At 43.6% G+C, this 19,166-nt stretch overlaps 1 protein-coding gene across 2 annotated transcripts in view; it reads right to left on the reverse strand.

Moving 5' to 3' along the window:
* The window catches only part of ABL1 (ABL proto-oncogene 1, non-receptor tyrosine kinase), a 134,069-nt gene that overhangs the window by 26,013 nt on the left and 88,890 nt on the right, over positions 1-19,166 (reverse strand). The window contains exons 1-3 of one of the 2 annotated variants that reach the window (XM_060013962.1): positions 18,730-18,897; positions 3,372-3,545; positions 2,533-2,828 (exon numbers count right to left, since the gene is read on the reverse strand). In XM_060013962.1, the coding sequence (XP_059869945.1) occupies positions 2,533-2,828; positions 3,372-3,545; positions 18,730-18,808 (549 nt within the window). In that variant the 5' untranslated portion in view covers positions 18,809-18,897. Of the gene's footprint in view, positions 1-2,532; positions 2,829-3,371; positions 3,546-18,729; positions 18,898-19,166 lie in introns of those variants that run through there. The other variant, XM_060013961.1, reaches the window with a different exon arrangement.

A 19,166-nucleotide genomic window follows, 5' to 3' on the forward strand; every position in this document is an offset into this window, starting at 1 on the left:
ACTCTGTTGTTCTAATTCACTAAAAGGGCACCCTTGTGGTCTGAAGCCAAGGTTTCAAAGGGCCCAGCACCCTGGAATACATCCCCCAGAATGGAGGACCTAGTTTCGCATCGGGGATGAGAACAGTGACCTGAAAAGCAGGCTGATGAGGCCAACCTCTGGTCACACGTCAAAGGCAGACTATGCTGTCCGTCCTACAGACTACAGTGCTGGTATAAAGACATGTGCAATGACGAAAAGGATCAGATATTGGCAATAAGGACTCTAGCCAGGAGACTTTGAGACGTGGAAAAAACAACAGATAAGAACACTGAAAAAAGAAACGCATTGTGCATTTGTATGGTACAAATGAATGTGTGAGGAGAGCCATGAAAATGCTAGCAAGATTAAGAAATGGGAACTAGGGACTTCCCAGTCCCCAGGAGTTCCCACTACTTCCCAGTAGTTAGGACTCTGCGCTTCCACTGCAGGGGGCGTGGGTTCGATCCCTGGTCATTGGGGGGTGGGGGGGCTAGGATCCTTCATGTCCCCCCGCATGGCATGGCCAAAAAAAAAAAAGGGAACTAAACTAGCCCTATTAAAACATATTATAAAGCCATAACAATTAAAAGTCTGATTCTGGCATATGAACAGACAGACCAATGGAAGAGAGCAGACCTAAATACATATGCAAGTTTGGTGTACCTCAAATACACAGGAAAGAATGAGTTTAGTAAGTGGCATAGGAAGCACAGGTATATTAAACATGATGAGATGCCATCTTCACCAGTGACAGGGATGTTTTTACAAGTCTGAGAATATACTGCTGATGAGGGGAAGGGGAAACACGCACTCTCACAGCATTGCTGATGAGAAAACACATCTGTACAATTTCTAAAGAAAGTAATTTGGCAATATCTACACAAGCTTGAAATACACATAAACTCCCATCAGTTCTAGCAACTTACCTTGCGTATGCTTGGACTGTACACAAAGAAGTATGTGCAGTGCATTTTCAAAATGCCAGTCGTGACCCACCAGTGGGTCTATGAAATAAACTCGGTGCATTCTGACCAGGAGTTTCAAAAACAATGAAACAGAACAGAATGGTATATAAAGTATCAGAATGCGTTACGTACAGTAAGAGTAAGTAGGGTTTCGTGAACCTTCTGTTCCTAGTGTGTGTACCGGATGGTGATGTAAAACTTTTTTTTTTTTTTTTTTTTACAGTGGGCTATTTTTTTTAAAGGTTTGAAATCCACTTTCCAACAGCATTATTTATAATAGCAAAAGACTGGAAACAGCCTAAAAGTCGGCCGGCAGGGGACTGCTTAAATAAACGATGGTCCATCCACGCTAGGCAGTCATTAATCAGAATGCGGCGGCTCTCAATGTGCCGCCGTGAAACAACCTCCCAAATGTATTACCAGGTGGGAAAGGCAAGAAGCAGATAGTGCGCATTATGCATCGTTTGTGCTTTTTTAAAAAATATAAACATATATATACTGGGGAACTCTGGGAGAAACTGGTCACAGCGGTTGCCTCTGGGCAGGGGAACTGAATTAGGAGACAGAATTATGTTTCACGGCAATTCATTTTTTTTTTTAAACCATGTGCATGCATTACATATTATTAAAAAAGTACATACACCATGTGGGCCCATCCCGACAATCCACCTATCTGCACCCTCAACGACAGCCTGGTGCAGCGGAGCAGACAGTGGAATCGGAGCCTAGTTCCCATCAATTACCCACTATGTGATCTTCAGCAAGAAATTTTATCCCTCTAAGCCTTCATTTCTTTAATGCAAAAATGCGGCTGAAAGCAGTATCTGCCCTGAGGACTAAGGTGAGGTCTAAAAGAAATGAAGGTTGAAAAATGCCCCAGCAAACAGTAGGAACTCAGTACATGTTAATTTCTCCCTTCCCTTCGTGGACTCTTAATGACTGTTTATATGAAGACCACAAAACCATATATATCAACTCCTTTACAAAACTACAGTTCGGGTTTGGAAATACATGGGTATGACGTGATCCCATTTTTGTTTAAAAACCGTGTGTATATATGTATTATACACACACACACACACACACACACACACACAAATGTGATTTTATCTATAGAAAGAAAGCCACGTACCAGACTTGTTTTGGGGAGGTGCTATTAAGGTGGTCTTTCACTTTAAAAATAACCATCTATTGTGTGAATTTTCCTCACTTAGGATAAATTACTTTCATAATAAGAGATTTTTTTTAAAAAGGAAGAGTCTTAGTGTAAGAAATACATCCAAAACCCAACAGACGATCCACTTATCTTATGAACCTGCTGATAACCAAACTCCAGCAGGACAATTAGAGAACCACATCAGCCCGTGGACTTGTAATGTCACATGATCGGTCCTCAACGGAGGGTCTTTAACAAGGCTAGTGGGATGATGCCTGCTGTTTCAAACAATCTTCTTGGTTGAGCTTTGTTGCAAAACCTTATCAACCTAGCGGCAGGACCTCTTGTCCCCACCCTGGCCCATCGGCTCCCCTGCCTGGGGCCCCCTACCTTGCCATCAGAAGCAGTGTTGATCCTGTAGTGGTACACCCTCCCTTCGTATCTCAGCGAGATGGACCTCTGCCCAGGACTGCTCTCGCTCTCCCGAACCAAGAAGCTGCCATTGATCCCACTGCTCAGCAAGTACTCAGCGGCGTTGCGGGACACGGGCCCATGGTACCAGGAATGTTTCTCCAGACTGTTGACTGGCGTGATGTAGTTGCTTGGGACCCACCCTTGGCCATTTTTAGTTTGGGCTTCACACCATTCCCCATTGTGATTGTAGCCTAAGACCCGGAGCTTTTCACCTTAGAAGAAAAGAACCAAATCAGACATATCAGTTTTAGAAGCTAATTCGTTCATTCTCATGTACTCTTCTATGATTACTAAAGATCTCCAAGTTCCTAAATACCTATTTCATTTTAACAAGTCCACATAAATATATGTATTTACAAGCGTATGAGTATGAAGCTTCCTGTTTATATTGAATATGCAGATAAATATATAGCCTCAGTTTTTATAAATCTATTATCAAGTGCTTTGCTTCTAATATAAGGAAGCTTTTAGTGGAAAGATACTTTTTCTTAAAAAAAAAAAAGTGTTTTCAGTGTTTGGTCCAGATGTCTTTTTCAATATAAAATAGGGAAAGCTCTGTTTTTGCCAAGAACTATGCAGGAACTCTTCTCCTTAAGGAAAAGTGACGCTTGTAAGGATGCTGTTAGTTTTTCGGGTCTCTCTGCATTCCAAACTAAAGCTGCTCTTTCCGCCAGCAAAGGGGCAGCCAGTCCGGCTCCGGCTTCCCCGGATTTCTGTCTCTTGCAACGATCACCAGCTGCCCACAGATCTTTTACCTTTAGTTATGCTTAAAGTGTTATCCCCACTGGCCACAAAATCATACAGTGCAACGAAAAGGTTGGGGTCATTTTCACTGGGACCAGCGAGAAGGTTTTCCTTAGAGTTCCAACGAGCTGCTTCGCTCAGACCTTGGGGCTCGAAGTCAGATGCTACTGGCCTCTGAAGGGCTTCTGGAAGAGAAAGAGAGAAACAGAAGAAAGAAACAGGGAAGAAAGTTTTATTCTCAGGAGCAAAAAAGTCTGTGTATCCAACATTATATATATTCTTAATTTATTTCATTTCTTAACATCTGCACGAATTATCTATTAATCAGAAAGGTGATTTAAAAAAAATGGACTCTTCCTTTCCCAAATCTTGTGAAAAACCCTAAATATTTACATTCCGGAGTGGTAACTACCGTTCCCAAATGGTTTAAACTTTTTAAGTTTACTAATTCAAAAAATTCAACTAGAAATAGAGACAGTCCATCCTCACACGTCTTTGCCGTTGCTTATGTTATAACATGGAGCAAAAGTTTCTTGCTTTAAAACATTTTTAAATGTAGGAAAGTTAATAAACGTGCATAATTTAAAAGTCAAATAGTGCTGAAGAGCTTATAATGAAGGACAAACAGTTTCCATCCCACTCCCCTCTACACCCAGAGGCAACAGCTGTTTTCTTGGTGACCACCTCCATCTCTCTGAACAGAAGCTATATCATTATAATCGCTGTTCCCTCTCCCCCCATCTCTCCTGCACCAGCCTCTACTGGTCACCTTTGCATTTTCAGTAACAGACTTACACTTTTATTTCTTTTTCTTCCTGCTAGAGACCGTATGTCTCAACTATTTACCTCGCAAGATGAGGATATTAACATCCTACCCTTCCTTCCAGCTTTCCCCCCTCTACACTCGAAGTACGGCCTTCTTTATATTTTCTTCCACTTTGTGTAAAAGAAATTCTGTTCTATTCGTTAATAAAGTCTTTCATTTTTGTCTATAGGTAGATTCTAAAGGTTGAAAACCAATCTGCATCTTTTACGTTAGGAACGTGTGACTATTACTCACTACAGGGTTAAATACAGTTCAATATTTTTTCCTGAAGTTTTTTCTTGTCTTTTTTTTTTTTTGAACTATGTTCAAACTCTCCATGGGTCCTTTCACACCAGCAAATCTACTCCAAGTAGATCTTAACAGTTATAGAATATTATGGCTAAGAAATCAAACTTTTAAAAAGGGGGAAAGGGGAAAATTCTAATTTGAGAAGAACGGAAAGACCTACCATCTGTTTACACCAAACATAAATGGCAACAGAACAAAATTGTTTTAAATTTCCCTTTTTATGGATTTAGAGGACCCCCAAACATCTTTTCTTGGGCAGTAACACCCAGCTCAGGGATGGGCGTGATTCTGCAGTACTCACTTCAAAAAAGACACTGGAGGCACCTGATACATCTGAGAGACTAGCCTAAACTTCCGGAAACACAACTGGAGAACTTTCAGAAACAAACATTGTTTAAACTATCTCTTTGGAATAAACCAATAGAACATAAATAAGAAGGCCTCCCAATTCTAGCTTTTGTACTACTGACTATAGTGAACCTTCAGGAATTGTTTTTCTAAAAGAGAAAATCTCAAATTATGTCACTACTATGCTTGGTAATTTTGTTTTATGAATCTTGAGGGCAAAGATAATTTCAAGGAAGAGCATCTTGTAACACTACCATTTCCTAGAATGTGCAAAAGGCTTAGTGATGCGTTAGGCCCTGTTCTCTGAGTACTTACTTACAGCAGCTCTAAAAGTGTATCTAGTGCCATCGTGATCACAGACTGACCGATTAACCAAAAAAACCTGGTCAAAGCAGGGAATTTTTGAAAATTAAAATCTGTGATCCCCTAACCCCACCTGAATGTACACTGATTTGCTAGTCTTGACGACAGGGCCAAGGACTGTCCTTTTGAGTGTGGGTACGTGTTTACAGTTGGATGTTGTCTTACCATCCTACCTATAATGCATCATCTCACTTCAGCTTCCTACAGGTGGAAGAAGAAGCTGGAGCCATTCGATATGTCATCCCAGTACAATCCCTTCCAATGTTTACAGGTGTGTCACTCACACCTAGTCCTGTAGCAATTTTTAAAAAGTTACCGGCATTTACAGAGGCTATCTAAAACATTCACTTAAATTTTCATAGAGACAAATCTCTGTTCACATTTGGATTTCACTGGTTGCATATTAACCAAGTAATTAAAGCAACAAGTGTATCTGAAATAAAGAGGTGTAGAAAGAAACACAAGTGGCTCTGGGTGTGGCTGTGACTCAGGTGGTGGGAGCAATGTGTGGTAGTGGAGCGGCTGCCCTACCCCGTGGGCACCAGAGAGGCATGTGTTATGAAGGAAGCGGAGCTGCTGGTCGCTTCAGCAAGTCAGTTCGGTGAAAGCAAGTCAAAAGAGCTTCTAATGTCGTTACGTCGATATTAAGTAAAATTATTAGGCAAAGCATTCTTTTTTTTTTTCTTTACTCATTTATTTTTTTTAACATCTTTATTGGAGTATAATTGCTTTACAATGGTGTGTTAGTTTCTGCTTTATAACAAAGTGAATCAGTTATACATATGTTCCCATATCTCTTCCCTCTTGCCTCTCCCTCCCTCCCACCCCTCTAGGTGGTCACAAAGCTCCGAGCTGATCTCCCTGTGCTATGCGGCTGCTTCCCACTAGCTATCTATTTTACGTTTGGTAGTGTATATATGTCCAAGGCAAAGGATTCTTAACATAGAAGAACTCTTGCATATCAAAAGGAAAAGATAAAACCCTCCTCTATGGAAAAATAGACCAAAACTATGAATAAGCAGCACACGGGAAATTTAAATTACCGTTAAACACGGAAAGCATGTCTACCCTCCTAATAATCAAAGAAATGCAAATTCTCCGTGAAATTGGGCAGGGACATTTTCTTGCGGCTAACAGGGTAAAACTTCAATGAAATGGGCACTCTCATACAATGCTAATAGTTAGTATAGATATTGCTGTAACATTTTAGGAGAAAAACTGGAAATGTGAACCGAACCGAGTCTTTAAAGAATTCCATCACCTTTGACATACTGCTAGGAATTTATCCCAGGAGACCCACACAATGATTTGTATATACTGATTTTTAAGTAACAGCACAGAAAAGGAAAGGTACACAATATTCAGCAACACGAGATAAGTTAGTTCGTGGTCCATCGATAAAATAGAATACATTCGTAAAGCCATTCAAAATATTTTTGGAAAAAATATCTAATAACTTGGAAATATACTATAACAATCCCCCATTTCATAAAAATTGAAAAAAAGTCCAGAAGGAACTATATCAAAATGTGAACAGTAGTTAATGCATGGTAGCATGTTAACAGTACCATTAACAGTAATTTAACTTGGGGTGGTGGGATTACGAACATTTTAAGTTTTCTTTATTCTTTTCTGTATTTTGGCATATGTCTCACAATGAATGTGGATTGTTTTTATAATCAGAAAACAATTACAAAAATAAAAAAACCTGTCATATATAGAAGCCAGCGGACACTTATGTAATTGATCATCTAACATGAAAAAGTACACAGGGTGGGGAGGGAATCTCCTCAAGCTGTCCTGAGAAAGTATGTGTGCATTCCCCTCCAGTGTCCCAACTTCGTGGCCATGAGCACACGACTTGCGCGGACCAGGCCTACACAGGAAATTAAAGCAAAGTCATGAATACAGAAATGCTTTTCTTCTCAAATGCCATTTGACCTCTTCTATCAAACATTCTGCAGCATCTGGATTTGATCAAAGTTACATAATCAGGGGAAGTAGCCTGGAAAACACCTGGAATAGGCAGAACACAGATACTGGCTCAGGGGTGACTGTCGACTTAAAAGTATGGGTTAAAGAGGGACTGTCCCTAACGTGGAGACAGATGCTGAGAATTTCATGTGAGGGGATGAGGCCTTTGTCAGGAAGGAAAGGGCCTCCCACAGCTTTTTGATTCAACAGGACGTCAGGAAATCCAAGGCAGCCTTTCAATTTTCCTCTCCAATTCTTGCTCCATTCCACAAATTAATGGCCAAAGCCCAAAGGGAAGTATTGCTCATGCTTGCCTCTGGATCGAGACACTGAAGTGTAGCCACAGTCGAACACCAAAACCTTCCAGTGAATTCCCAATCCAGGCTGATGTCAAAATTGACTCACAATGTATAAATGCCAAGTTCCTTGCTTCATTTCACAGTGAACTATGCTTGTCAACCTTAAAAATGATCACAGTTTACAAGGCCAAAGTTGCAGAATGTACTTAAATCTTCCTTGCTTAATACATGAACTTCCTGCCAGTCCCAGGTTAGACCCCCTAAAGAAGCTCAAAGGATTCATTAAAAAAGGATGCCCCGAACAGCTCCCCTCTTCTGTTCTGCCAATGGAAAAAGGAATCTTAGCGTCTATTATTCTTAAGAAGTTTAGTTAACGTTTTCTGCAGCATCCTGAGTTATATTTTTAAAATATTTTTATATCTTCAAAAATGTCTCCCATCTCATTGAAAATCCTTTTGTTATTTCACCACATCTTTAATGAAAAGGTTCCTACTCACCAACAAAACTCAGGAAAAGTCATATACCAAGAATGGTGCTATCTAAAAACATGCCTCCGAAGCTCTAAAAAGCTATGGCTCCAACCATGAGAATAGCAAACTGAAAATTCTGTAAGAACAGTGCCACAGAATGCGCTGGATCTGTGCGTGATTAACTTATTTGGACAGTATTCTAAGAAAATAGCTTGGGTCTTTAAAGTACAATTTAAAGAGCATTTTATACAAAGATAATCCTTTCTTAAAGTTGTGAGTCACTGATCAAAAATGTTTACAAAAGATTCTCCCATATGGCATATCTGTCTAGACTTTCAGGGGCTGCTGCTGGAGCTGCCACTGGCAAAAAGCAGGAGGAAGTAATGTGCTACTGCAGTCCCCAGGGGAGGGGAGGGGAGGGGAGACTTCACCTCCAGGAAAAACATCCCTGGGAAGCTTCCTACCTTCCTGTTGGCGCTGCTCGTGCCCAAGGTCACGGTTCCTTCTAGAGTGAGAGCAGCCAGCTCCGTGGCAGTCATTACTATCCACACTGGGGCTCTCACTGGGGTTCAGGGTGGGGGAGGGGCGCGAGGGTGGGGCGTGTCGCGGGTGATAAACATTCCCTTCACTTTTGCTCACATTCAATCATTGAAACCCTGGTTGCTTTAGTCTCATTTCCTTTGTGGGCCCTGCATTATTATGCTCTAGCTCAAGGAATCTCTGTAATTTAAAAATCTATAAAACAGATCCTTCAGAAAAGAAGGAAGCCTTCGTGTTTTATTTCATACTCGGTTCCAGCTGATGAGATCACGCTCAGACTATTTAACAGTCTAATACAACTTTTTATGATATGAGCTTAGAGGAAAAGTATTATTTCCCACAATCTGAACTCGATGAAAGCCATTTTATCTACATTCTACATGGTCCTTTATTTTGTAATTTACACCCTCACCCGGAGCAGTTAAAATTACTAAAAAAAAAACAAGTTTAGCTGAATATAGCCTTGGCATTAAGTTCTCACTCTGAACAAAACGTTCCCAGCGCCCCAAAACACTGTGTCAGCTGCTGGGGAGCAGGGGTAGGGCAACGTGGTACCGATGCAAGGAATCATCACACAGCCTCTGCTCCTTGTGGGAGAAACACAGTTCATGAAAACTGACACACCCTCAAAGCAAAAGTCTAATAGAAGACGGGCGCTGTCCTGCGGATTAATTGATAAGGACGCGGACACTGAGGGCCAGGAGTTGTGAGGGGGGCGAGCTCAGTAGGAAGGAGGTGGACCCTGAACGAGACCGTGCCTGGCAAGAGAAGCAGGGTTATTAACACAGGGACCCACGGCTAGCCTGACACACCGAGGCTGCTAAGGGAGGGGTCTTCAGTTGGGCTGTGTTGTGGACCCCCTGGTGATGCCCAGGGGCTCCTTCTCAGAATACAGTTTGTAACGGCATCAGATACATATGCAGCACTGCAAAGGAAAACAGCTCTACTGAGACAGTCCTCCACATATCTTTAAAGAAGTCATTTGTGATACGGTGCTTCTTTATTAATGCATTAAATATATGTTCCTCTATTAACACCTTAAATAACAAGCTCTAGTAGTAGCTACCGTCAGTTCAAAGTGGTGATGAGTGTAAGTAATAATTACAATTGTTACATGATATGAAAATATCTGATGTCTACTGGTGGCAAAGTCACAAGTACTGCTAATATTACTGTGGTTTGTTACCTACGTTCTCAAAAGAATAATATACTGATTTTCAGTTATGTTTAGTGAAATAAAGTTTTAATATTTTTCCATCCAAGGACATGGAGGCTCCGAATTCCACGCCAGACCCCGAGGGCCTTGCAGGTTCACAACTGCTACACGACAGATTTGGTTCACTAGAACCCAAGTAACCTGACAGGGAGAGGGGCCTAGAAAGGGCGCTGCAATAAATTAGCTCAAAGCCCGCATTATTCAGTTTTCTTTTTAGATAAATGCAGTTGTATTACTTCCCACTTAGGGGCATTGTAGGGAATAAATTGAATGGGTTTCTTAGAGAAATCTCCTTTAAAAAATAAAAAGTTAAAAAATAAAGTTATTTAAATTAGCCCAAGGTCTAACTGTGTCTGGGAATCTTTTTACATTATAATGTTCTAGCCAATTTTAGAAAACAGAATTCTCCATCCTAACCTCTGTCCCCACCGGCAGTCCAGATACACAGTGCTCCCTTCTGAAGGTACACAGTCCCTGCCCCCCTCCCTCCACCAGAAAGCAAAAAAATAAAAGGAATTTTGTGTCACCTTCTAAGAATCTACTGTCAAAGAAGTCTACAGTTACTGCCAATGAAGTATAAAGACCACTGTAAAATAAGACCCTACCGTCTTCAAACCATTCTCAACCCCATCATTCACACACACCCCCTCTCCCTCATCCCAGTAAGTGCACACCCACAGCCTGGCCACCTTCCCTCCTAAACCTCTGATCAGTCCCGTACTTTCCACGCCCCACCACACCCTTGACTGGTTTCCCCCTTCGACCCCCTCCTTCATTCCACCTCCACACTGCCACCAGAGCGGTCGTTCTAAAATGCAGATCTGACCAAGTCACTCTTCTGTTAAAACCCACTGAGATGGCTGCTGGCCAAGAGGCAGAACAGAAACCTTGGGAGGCAGCTCTGCCTGTCAACGCTCAGTCACATTTATCAATACTAGCGCTGTCACCTGCGGCAACAGAAGGAACAGTGCTATCATGTGCCTCGCAGGATAGCGGCAGTTTGCCCATAATGCAGGCGACACTGCTCCTAGCGAGTAAAACGGGCCCTCAGAAAACGGCTGGGCTTGTTACTGCCACCACCTCTACAGGAGAAGTCGGCGCTCCAGAAGCAGCACCTTCCCCCCGCCGCCGACACCCACTCTTCCCCCAGCCTCCCCAAATGCCTTGCAGTTTCCCTGTTGCTGCCTCAGCTGTGTGCACCTGGACAAGGGCCAGTCACTCCCCCTGGAATGCCTTCCCAGCCCACTCCGTATCCTGCGCCCTCACGCCCTCTAGGAAACCTCTGACGGGTCCTTCTGCCTCCCTACCGCCTCTCCTCCCGTTGACTACTTCCCCTTCACCCCATCTGGGGAGCACTTGGTGTCTGATAGGGACACAGTAAGGAATCTGTTCCCATGTCCCTTGCAGTACAGTAAGCCTGGGCTCCAGGGTGGACAAGCCTTGTTCAAATCTCAGCCCACCATGTCTTTAAGATATTAATTTCTGAGCCTCAGTTTCTCAACTGCACGATGGTTTCAACCTAGCTGGGCTGTCAGGAGGGCTCAACGCATACTGCATGCAGAGAATTTCTGCACAAATGCGGGAGTGGTACCTGGCACCAGGGCACTGCACTACAGGATAAGTATTCCTTCTCTTATTATTGTTACCACAATAATGTGAATTCCTTTGGGGCAGAGACCAAGCATTCTTATCAGAGTCTTCAGCACCTGCCTAATGCAATGCACGACATACAGCACCACCGCTCAGTGTTTCTTAAAATGAACTCAGGTGTAAGAACACCCTGTACTCGTTTGTCTTTAGCAAGAAGGTAAAAATATTAAGTCATGATTGAAGAGTGCACCTTAATTATCTGTTAACCTGAATTAAGAAAAGCAGAAATGACAGACAGTAAAGATGAAAAGCAAATGCAACCTGACCAGGAAAACTTTTATAAAGATCTAGGAAATACAGTAACTTTTTAATGGAATGTAAACCATGGCCAAGATCCTAAAACAAGATGTAACAGGAAAGTACATTTCTCTGTGCTTTCAAAAGAAATAGGATTTGTTACAGTCTCCTAACAGGCAGACACCCGGTGAGATCCGATGCCTCCACACACTTCTTGTCTGTGGGCGAAGAAAGGTTCCATGAATCCCTGTACTGGCCCAGATGCAAACTGTCCACAGTGAGCCTGCTAACCATAAGAGCATTTTTACTCTGTCACAGGCCATTTGCAACAGACTGAAAGCCTCCCCCTCTGCCTGCCAGGCCTGGGATGGCTTGAAAGCACTCATTTCACAATGCCTGTTCTCTTTTGAAGCATCATCAAGGCTCCTGGGCCAGTTTAGACCCGACTTAAGTGAAGGGGCTGCCCAATGGCAGGCAAGTTCCCCAGAAGGTCTCATTAGCCATTATTATTCCTATTGCTAACTGGAGTAAGTGAACATGACCCCCAAACAGGCATTTTGGCTCCAAAAAGCAATGGCTAGTTCTACTCATGGCCCACCTTTAAATTAAATTTTAAGGTATTCAATGTACAATGCTATCAGGTAAATTTGAGGACTGGTGAGACTGATAAGGATTAGGTCTCCAAAGAGAATTTAAGAGTAATAAGGCTAAAGTTTATGTCACTGAACGTGAGTGAATAACAGCTAGTACCGAGTGCAGTTGAGAGGGCACGAAGTGGAAGCAGAGGTGAAGTGACTCACCTGCTCTCCCTCCAGTTACCCATCCACAAGCCACCTGTCTGTCTGTCAGTCTGTCGGTGTCACTCAGTCTCCAGCACTGCTCTCTCATGATCTGGCTCTTTTTCCTTCTCATCTCTGGATCTCTTCCCTGCCAACCTCCATCCCCACTCTGCCCCTGTCCCAGCCCCCACCCTTTCCTTCCCTCTTATCTTGACTTCTTGTCTTTGTCTCCCAGTCTGTCTGTATCTCTCCCCTCTGTCTGTCTTCTCTATCACCACCACCCAACATACAGTATAACAAAGTATCGAAGGTGTGGATTAAGAAAGAAGGATTTGAGGGCTTCCCTGGTGGCGCAGTGGTTAAGAATCCGCCTGCCAATGCAGGGGGCACGGGTTCGAGCCCTGGTCTGGGAAGATCCCACATGCTGTGGAGCAACTAAGCCCGTGCGCCACAACTACTGAGCCTGCGCTCTAGAGCCCGCGAGCCACAACTACTGAGCCCGCGTGCCACAACTACTGAAGCCCACGCGCCTAGAGCCCGTGTTCCACAACAAGAGAAGCCACCGCAATGAGAAACCCACACACCGCAACGAAGAGTAGCCCCTGCTTGCCGCAACTAGAGAAAGCCTGCGCACAGCAACGAAGACCCACCGCAGCCATAAATGAATGAATGAATGAAAAAGAAAGAAGGATTTGAAAACCAATTTCAGAGAATAACAACTGTCATTATCCGAGGACGAAGTCAGTCTCACAAAAGTCAGTAACTAGCAAGCTATTCTTCCAAATGGTTTAGGTAAGAAAACAAGACTGACCATAAGTGATAAATGTTAAAGATGGGCGATGAGTACAAGGAAGTTCATTATGCTGTCTGCTTTTGTTACAGGTTTAAAAGTTTTCCACTAAAAAAAAGTAAAAAACAAAACAAGGGTTTCCCTGGTGGCACAGTGGTTGAGAGTCCGCCTGCCGATGCAGGGGACGCGGGTTCGTGGCCCGGTCCGGGAAGATCCCACATGCCGCGGAGTGGCAGGGCCCGTGAGCCATGGCCGCTGAGCCTGCGCGTCCGGAGCCTGTGCTCCACAACGGGAGAGGCCACAACAGTGAGAGGTCCGCATACTGCAAAAACAAAACAAAACAAAACGAAACACGACTAACCTAAGAATTTATTTTATAAGTCATTCTTCTGGGTGTTTAATTATGATTCACCATTACAGAGGAAAAGTTAAATCCTTCCAATGTCTCATCTGATCTTCAGTTCTTGTTATACATATTTTTGGTTTTACTTTTTTCCAGTTTTATTGAGATATAATTGACATACAACATTGTATGAGTTTAAGGTGTACAACGTAATGATTTGATATATGTATATATTGTGAAATGACTACCACAAGAAATTCAGTTAACATCCACCACCATACATAGTTACAAATTACTTTCCTTGTGATGAGAACTTTTAAGTTTAAGATCTACTCTCTTAGCCATTTTCAAATAAACAATACAGTATTGTTAACTATAGTCATCATGTTATACAATGTTATGGATTTTAAAAATCTACCCATCAATAATTTTTCCTGTTTCTATTTCAGACCAGTGATTACACTGGCAAAATTACTATTTGATTTTGCAATAAAGGTAATAAGTAGTATGAAATTTTCAGTTTTCATATGTTTGGAGCTGTGGAAATACTGCCTCTAGAGAGAAGAAATAAGATGCCAACCATGAACCAATGGGATTTTTCTTCCACAATTAAAATATTCACCATGGGAATAAGAAAGGGTCAGAGGACTTCCCTGGTGGCGCAGTGGTTAAGAATCCTCCTGCCTATGCAGGGGACACAGGTTCGAGCCCTGGTCCGGGAAGATCCCACATGCCGCGGAGCAACTAAGCCCATGCGCCACAACTACTGAGCCTGCGCTCTAGAGCCCACGAGCCACAGCTACTGAAGCCCGTGCGCCTAGAGCCCGTGCTCCACAACAAGAGAAGCCTGCGCACCGCAACAAAGAGTAGCCCCCGCTCACCGCAACTAGAGAAAGCCCACATGCTGCAATGAAGACCCAACGCAGCCAAAAAATAAATAAATTTATTAAAAAAAAAAAAGCGTCAGAGGAAGGGAAGATACTTTTCCTTAAAACCAAGGACACAGGGCTTCCCTGGTGGCGCAGTGGTTGAGAGTCCGCCTGCCGATGCAGGGGACAGGGGTTCGTGCCCCGGTCTGGGAAGATCCCACGTGCCGCGGAGCGGCTGGGCCCGTGAGCCATGGCTGCTGAGCCTGCACGTCCAGAGCCTGTGCTCCGCAACAGGAGAGGCCACAACAGTGAGAGGCCCGCGTACCACAAAAAAAAAAAAAAAAAAAAAAAAAAAAAAAAAACCAAGGACAGGGAGTATTAATTATATGCATCAAAGCAAACTTGGAAACAAACTGTTTTCTTAACAACAAGAAAAACTATGGGTGGGTTTAGCTCTATTCTACCATCACACTTCAGCCATTAGAGAAATTGGCAATGCCAACATTTTAGGCTGTGAAATATTTACTTAAAATGACAACAGCTAACATTTGTAAACATCTTGCTCTGTGCTAAACAATTTAAATGAAATCTCTCATGTGAATCTCCCAACTCAAGAAGGTAGGGACTACTCTGAGCCTTATTTTAAAAATGAGAACACCAGGCTCAGAGAGCAATGTGCCCATGGTCACCAGCATCTGGGCCCCGGCTGGCATCTGAGCCCAGGCGGGCTGGCTCCAGAGCTGCGCGCTTCACGTGAGAATGGGACCTTGGCAATACCCTGGCCATAACACTGCCTTGATTTAAGGACATCTCAAAAGAACCTCACATCAGTATAAATACATACGTTTAGCACTTTATTGGTCTCAACACTTTCCCTTGAATCATCTCCTAGATCCTCAAAACAATCCTTGAAGGTGGGCTGGACAGAATGTTTGTTCTCTCGGTCTTTAGAGGTAAGAAAACAGAAAAGCTGAGAGATGAAAACTGGGATCGCCTGACTCCAAATTCAAAAGTATTTCCAACCAAAGTGAACTGGGGCCCTTCTTCCTCCTCTTCTCTAGAAACCTCATAGCGTTGGTATGAGGATGAAGTGAGGATGTCTATGAAGTGCTTGGTGCCAAAGAACTGTCACATCATAAATGCTCAACAATTTCAACGTAACCCCAAATGAAAAGGACTGCCTGGCTTTCTACTTGGTTACAGAAAGAGCTTCAGATTTTCTTTGTTACTAAACAAGGGAAGTATCTGATGACCTCAGAAGAGAGTATTTAGAAAGAGAGCTTAAGCTTCTCTGAGGCATAAGTTCTAAAAGTGTATCTGCGTGGCTGGCGCCACATAAAGCATTCACCAGAAAGTTAACTGCTGAAAAGAAGCGTTTAAAAGTGGGCCCTTAAAATAAATTTTGAAAGTTCAGGAAGAGTTCACTTCACAGACATTAGTTTTTGATTCCACAGTACAGAACCAGCATGCCCATGTACAACATTCATGCACAATATACGCAAACACAAATACATGAATAAATCAAAGTAAACCGGAAAAAAAAAGAATTCAATTGGCTAATGTTCATGTTTTCTTTCGCACCTCTAGGAGAGGGAAGAAAGAATCAGAAAATTCAGTGCTTGAAGTAAACCTAAGATTGTAAAGCAAAATGTGGTCATGGTGAATAGTTACTGCTATAAACATATACTTTCACAAAGTTGGAGCACAAAATTTAAATGCTATAAATGCTTATATATGCATAAAATGTTTCTAGAAGGACACACAAGAAACTCAAGTGAGGCTGCTGGGTAGGGAAACTGGATAAAGGACAGAATTTTCTTTTCACTCTCCTATTTAGAATTTTTTATGATGTACAGCTATTTTAATATACATCTACTGCTAAAGGTAATCATTTTTATCAGTATTAGGCTTCTAGAAGAGAAAAAAAGAATATCCTTGTTTCAGGCTTTAGAGTGTTTCTGAAGATACCATTTTAACATCCACAGAGAGTTCCAAAGGATATAAACAGTCACAGCTGGTAAAGCATAGACTGGCTAAAACTGGGCTCTTTGGAGCCAGACAGCAAGGGTTCAAATCCCAGCACCACCACGTGCTAGCTCTGTGACCTTAGACATGTTTCCTAACTTTCAGATGCCTCAGCTTCCTCATCTATAAAATGGAAGTAACCAAAGGGCCATCATGAGAAATAAGCAAATTAAATCATACAGAATGCTGAAACAGTGCTTGGAACACAGTAAGCATGTAATAATTGTTGCTTTGACAGCTAGGCCCAAGTAGCAACAGATGCGTGATCAAGTTGCATTTATGGTTGAACTTTCTCTGATAGAATGGAAAACTTGACCATATTCAATTTTCTCCGTGACTTGGGATGCCTGGGTCCCTAGTGCATGTCAATTAAACACTGACTGATTGATTGAGGATGTCAGTAAAAACAAAAAGCCTGGATTACTTATCCAGATGTTGGCAAGTGTTTTTCCCAAGCGACTAATAGCACATCCAGTCTTTAAGAAACGATCACTGAGGTTTGTTAAATTCTCTCAACTACAAAACAGTAATTCCGTTTACTTTCTCCGATTAACCATAACAATGAAAGAAGGAAAACTCAGTCACAAAAAAGAATTCCTAGAGTGATACCTTCCTAGATGAAGCCTTAATGCAAGGCAGTCTGCTGTAATCAGAATTTTTTTTTTTTTTTGAGACTTGACAGTCAACATTATTTCAAGACATGCTGGAATAAGCATTGGATTTTGTCTCCCCTCCCCCAAAACAATAATTAGACCAGCCAGGTAAGAACTAAATCTCCTGTTTACTCCCAGGAAAACAAAACAATGTCACAGCATCGCTGTGACCTAACCTTTCTTCCATCACTGCAGTTACAAAAGCCCATTCATCTACTCTGCCTTAAGTATCCATCTGCAAAATGGAGATGGTAATGCCTAACACTAACTCGTTACAGATGTAAATGAGAATGTGTCCAGAATTTTGAGCAACTTGGAAAGTAAGCAACATATTAACTGAAGATGATTTTGGCTGCTCAGATGCCAACTTTTAGGGACAAATAAACCATCTTCCCCTCTAAACGCTAGATTTTGTGAGCCCACTCCATCTGGATGCATCTTCTCCAAGGGACTAACCTTGGGCTAACAATATACACATCTCACGGCAAGAGGGGCACCTGTATCACTGGAGTTTATGGTTTGAGCTGCACATGTATGTGACTTCAGGCAGACCCTCAAGTCAAAAAGTTGGAAAGAAAAGAAAACTAGGCTAGACGATTAACAAGGCCTCCGTTTACTTCGCCTTCATTTTAAAAAGAAAAACATTAAAACTTCATGGCACTACGGCAGCAGAAATTCTACTTGTTCTAAAATGAGCTTTACATTTCTATTCCTATTTCAAGTCCTGAATGAAAATGACAAACAAATGCAAGCAGGATTACATCTCTGAAGTACAATTAGCCTTTCTGCTGAAAGCAAGCAGTCTGGGATGACCAGTCCCCAAATCAGATAAATTTCAGATTCACCCTGAAGCTACAAAATGAGGTCCACTCATCATACTCAGTTGGCGCCTTTTTTTTTTTCAGTTGTCACCTTACTAAGACAGAAAACAAAGACAAATAAACAGGAAAGAAAAAAATGGGATTAGAGAAGAAAAGGAGAGTAGAATGGAAAGAGGGCGAAAGTGAACCGCTCCGGGCTCTGAGGCTTTACCGAAGGAACTTAACAGGAGGTTATCCTCCTCCCTCCCAAGTACCCTGGACTCATTCAAAATACCTTCTTAAAATGCGGTGTAACTTTTCTTTTCGCCCCGCAAAAGTGAGAGGATTCCTAAGACCTCTTCGTGGTCCGTAGATAAGGGCGGGGGGGGGGGGGAGTAGGAAGATCACTTGAAATTCTGTATCCATAAATGGTAGAGCCGTGTGCTCTTTGTACACGAGACTTAATGAAAATCATATGTTTCACAAACACGGGTTGACCTTTTTGACACATAATTCCTAATTAACGGTGGAAATTCCACAACGTGGGCTCACAAGGCCGTTCAGGCCTGTAGAGTTTGCTTTCCCCAACTTTCGGGCAGAGCCCCGCAGCCCGGGGCCCGCGACTTCGCCCTCCCGACATGGGCTCTGCCGCGGTAAGTGCGCGGGGGCCGAAGCCCCGCACCCTCCCGGCTCGCGGCAGCGCCCAGGGGCGGGCGAGGGAAAGAAAAAGAAAGAAAGAGAAAGAGTGAGAAAGAGAAAGGGCGAGAAAGGGAGAGGGAGGGAGAGGGAGGGAGAGGAAGAGGAGGGAACGCGCGCGGGCGGGCGGGCGAGGCCTAGGAAGGCCCGGCGGCGGACACGCGGCCGCCTAGACCCAGTCCCGGCGCCGGCCCCGCGCTTACCTTCCAGGTAACAGCTGGAGGAAGACGAGAGCCCCTTCTTGGATTTGCAGCCCACCAACTTCAAGCAAATTTCCAACATTTTCGCGTGCCGGCGGCGTCGAAGCCGGCGCCCTGGGCTGGCTCCGCGGCGCGGCTCAAGCCCGGCTCTCCCGGCTGGCCCCGCCTGCCCTCCCGGGCCCCCGCGGCCCCGCCATGCCGCCTCCCCGCCGCCCCGCGCGCCCGCCCGTGGCCGCGGCCGCGTCTCGGTCTCCGCTCCGGACGCGCCTGTTAACAAAGGGCCAGGAGCCCGGCCCGCGAGGCCCGCCCCCGCCGCCTTAACCCTCTCCGCGCCGCGCCGCGCCCGGACCCAGAGCTTCCCGGCGTTCTCAAGGCCTTAGGCCGGCCCTGGACCGTTACCGCGGTCCGAAACCGAGGTCCCGCCAATTTCTAGGTTAAGG

The sequence above is a fragment of the Delphinus delphis genome, chromosome 6, assembly GCF_949987515.2.
Source record: "Delphinus delphis chromosome 6, mDelDel1.2, whole genome shotgun sequence".
NCBI lineage: Eukaryota > Metazoa > Chordata > Mammalia > Artiodactyla > Delphinidae > Delphinus > Delphinus delphis.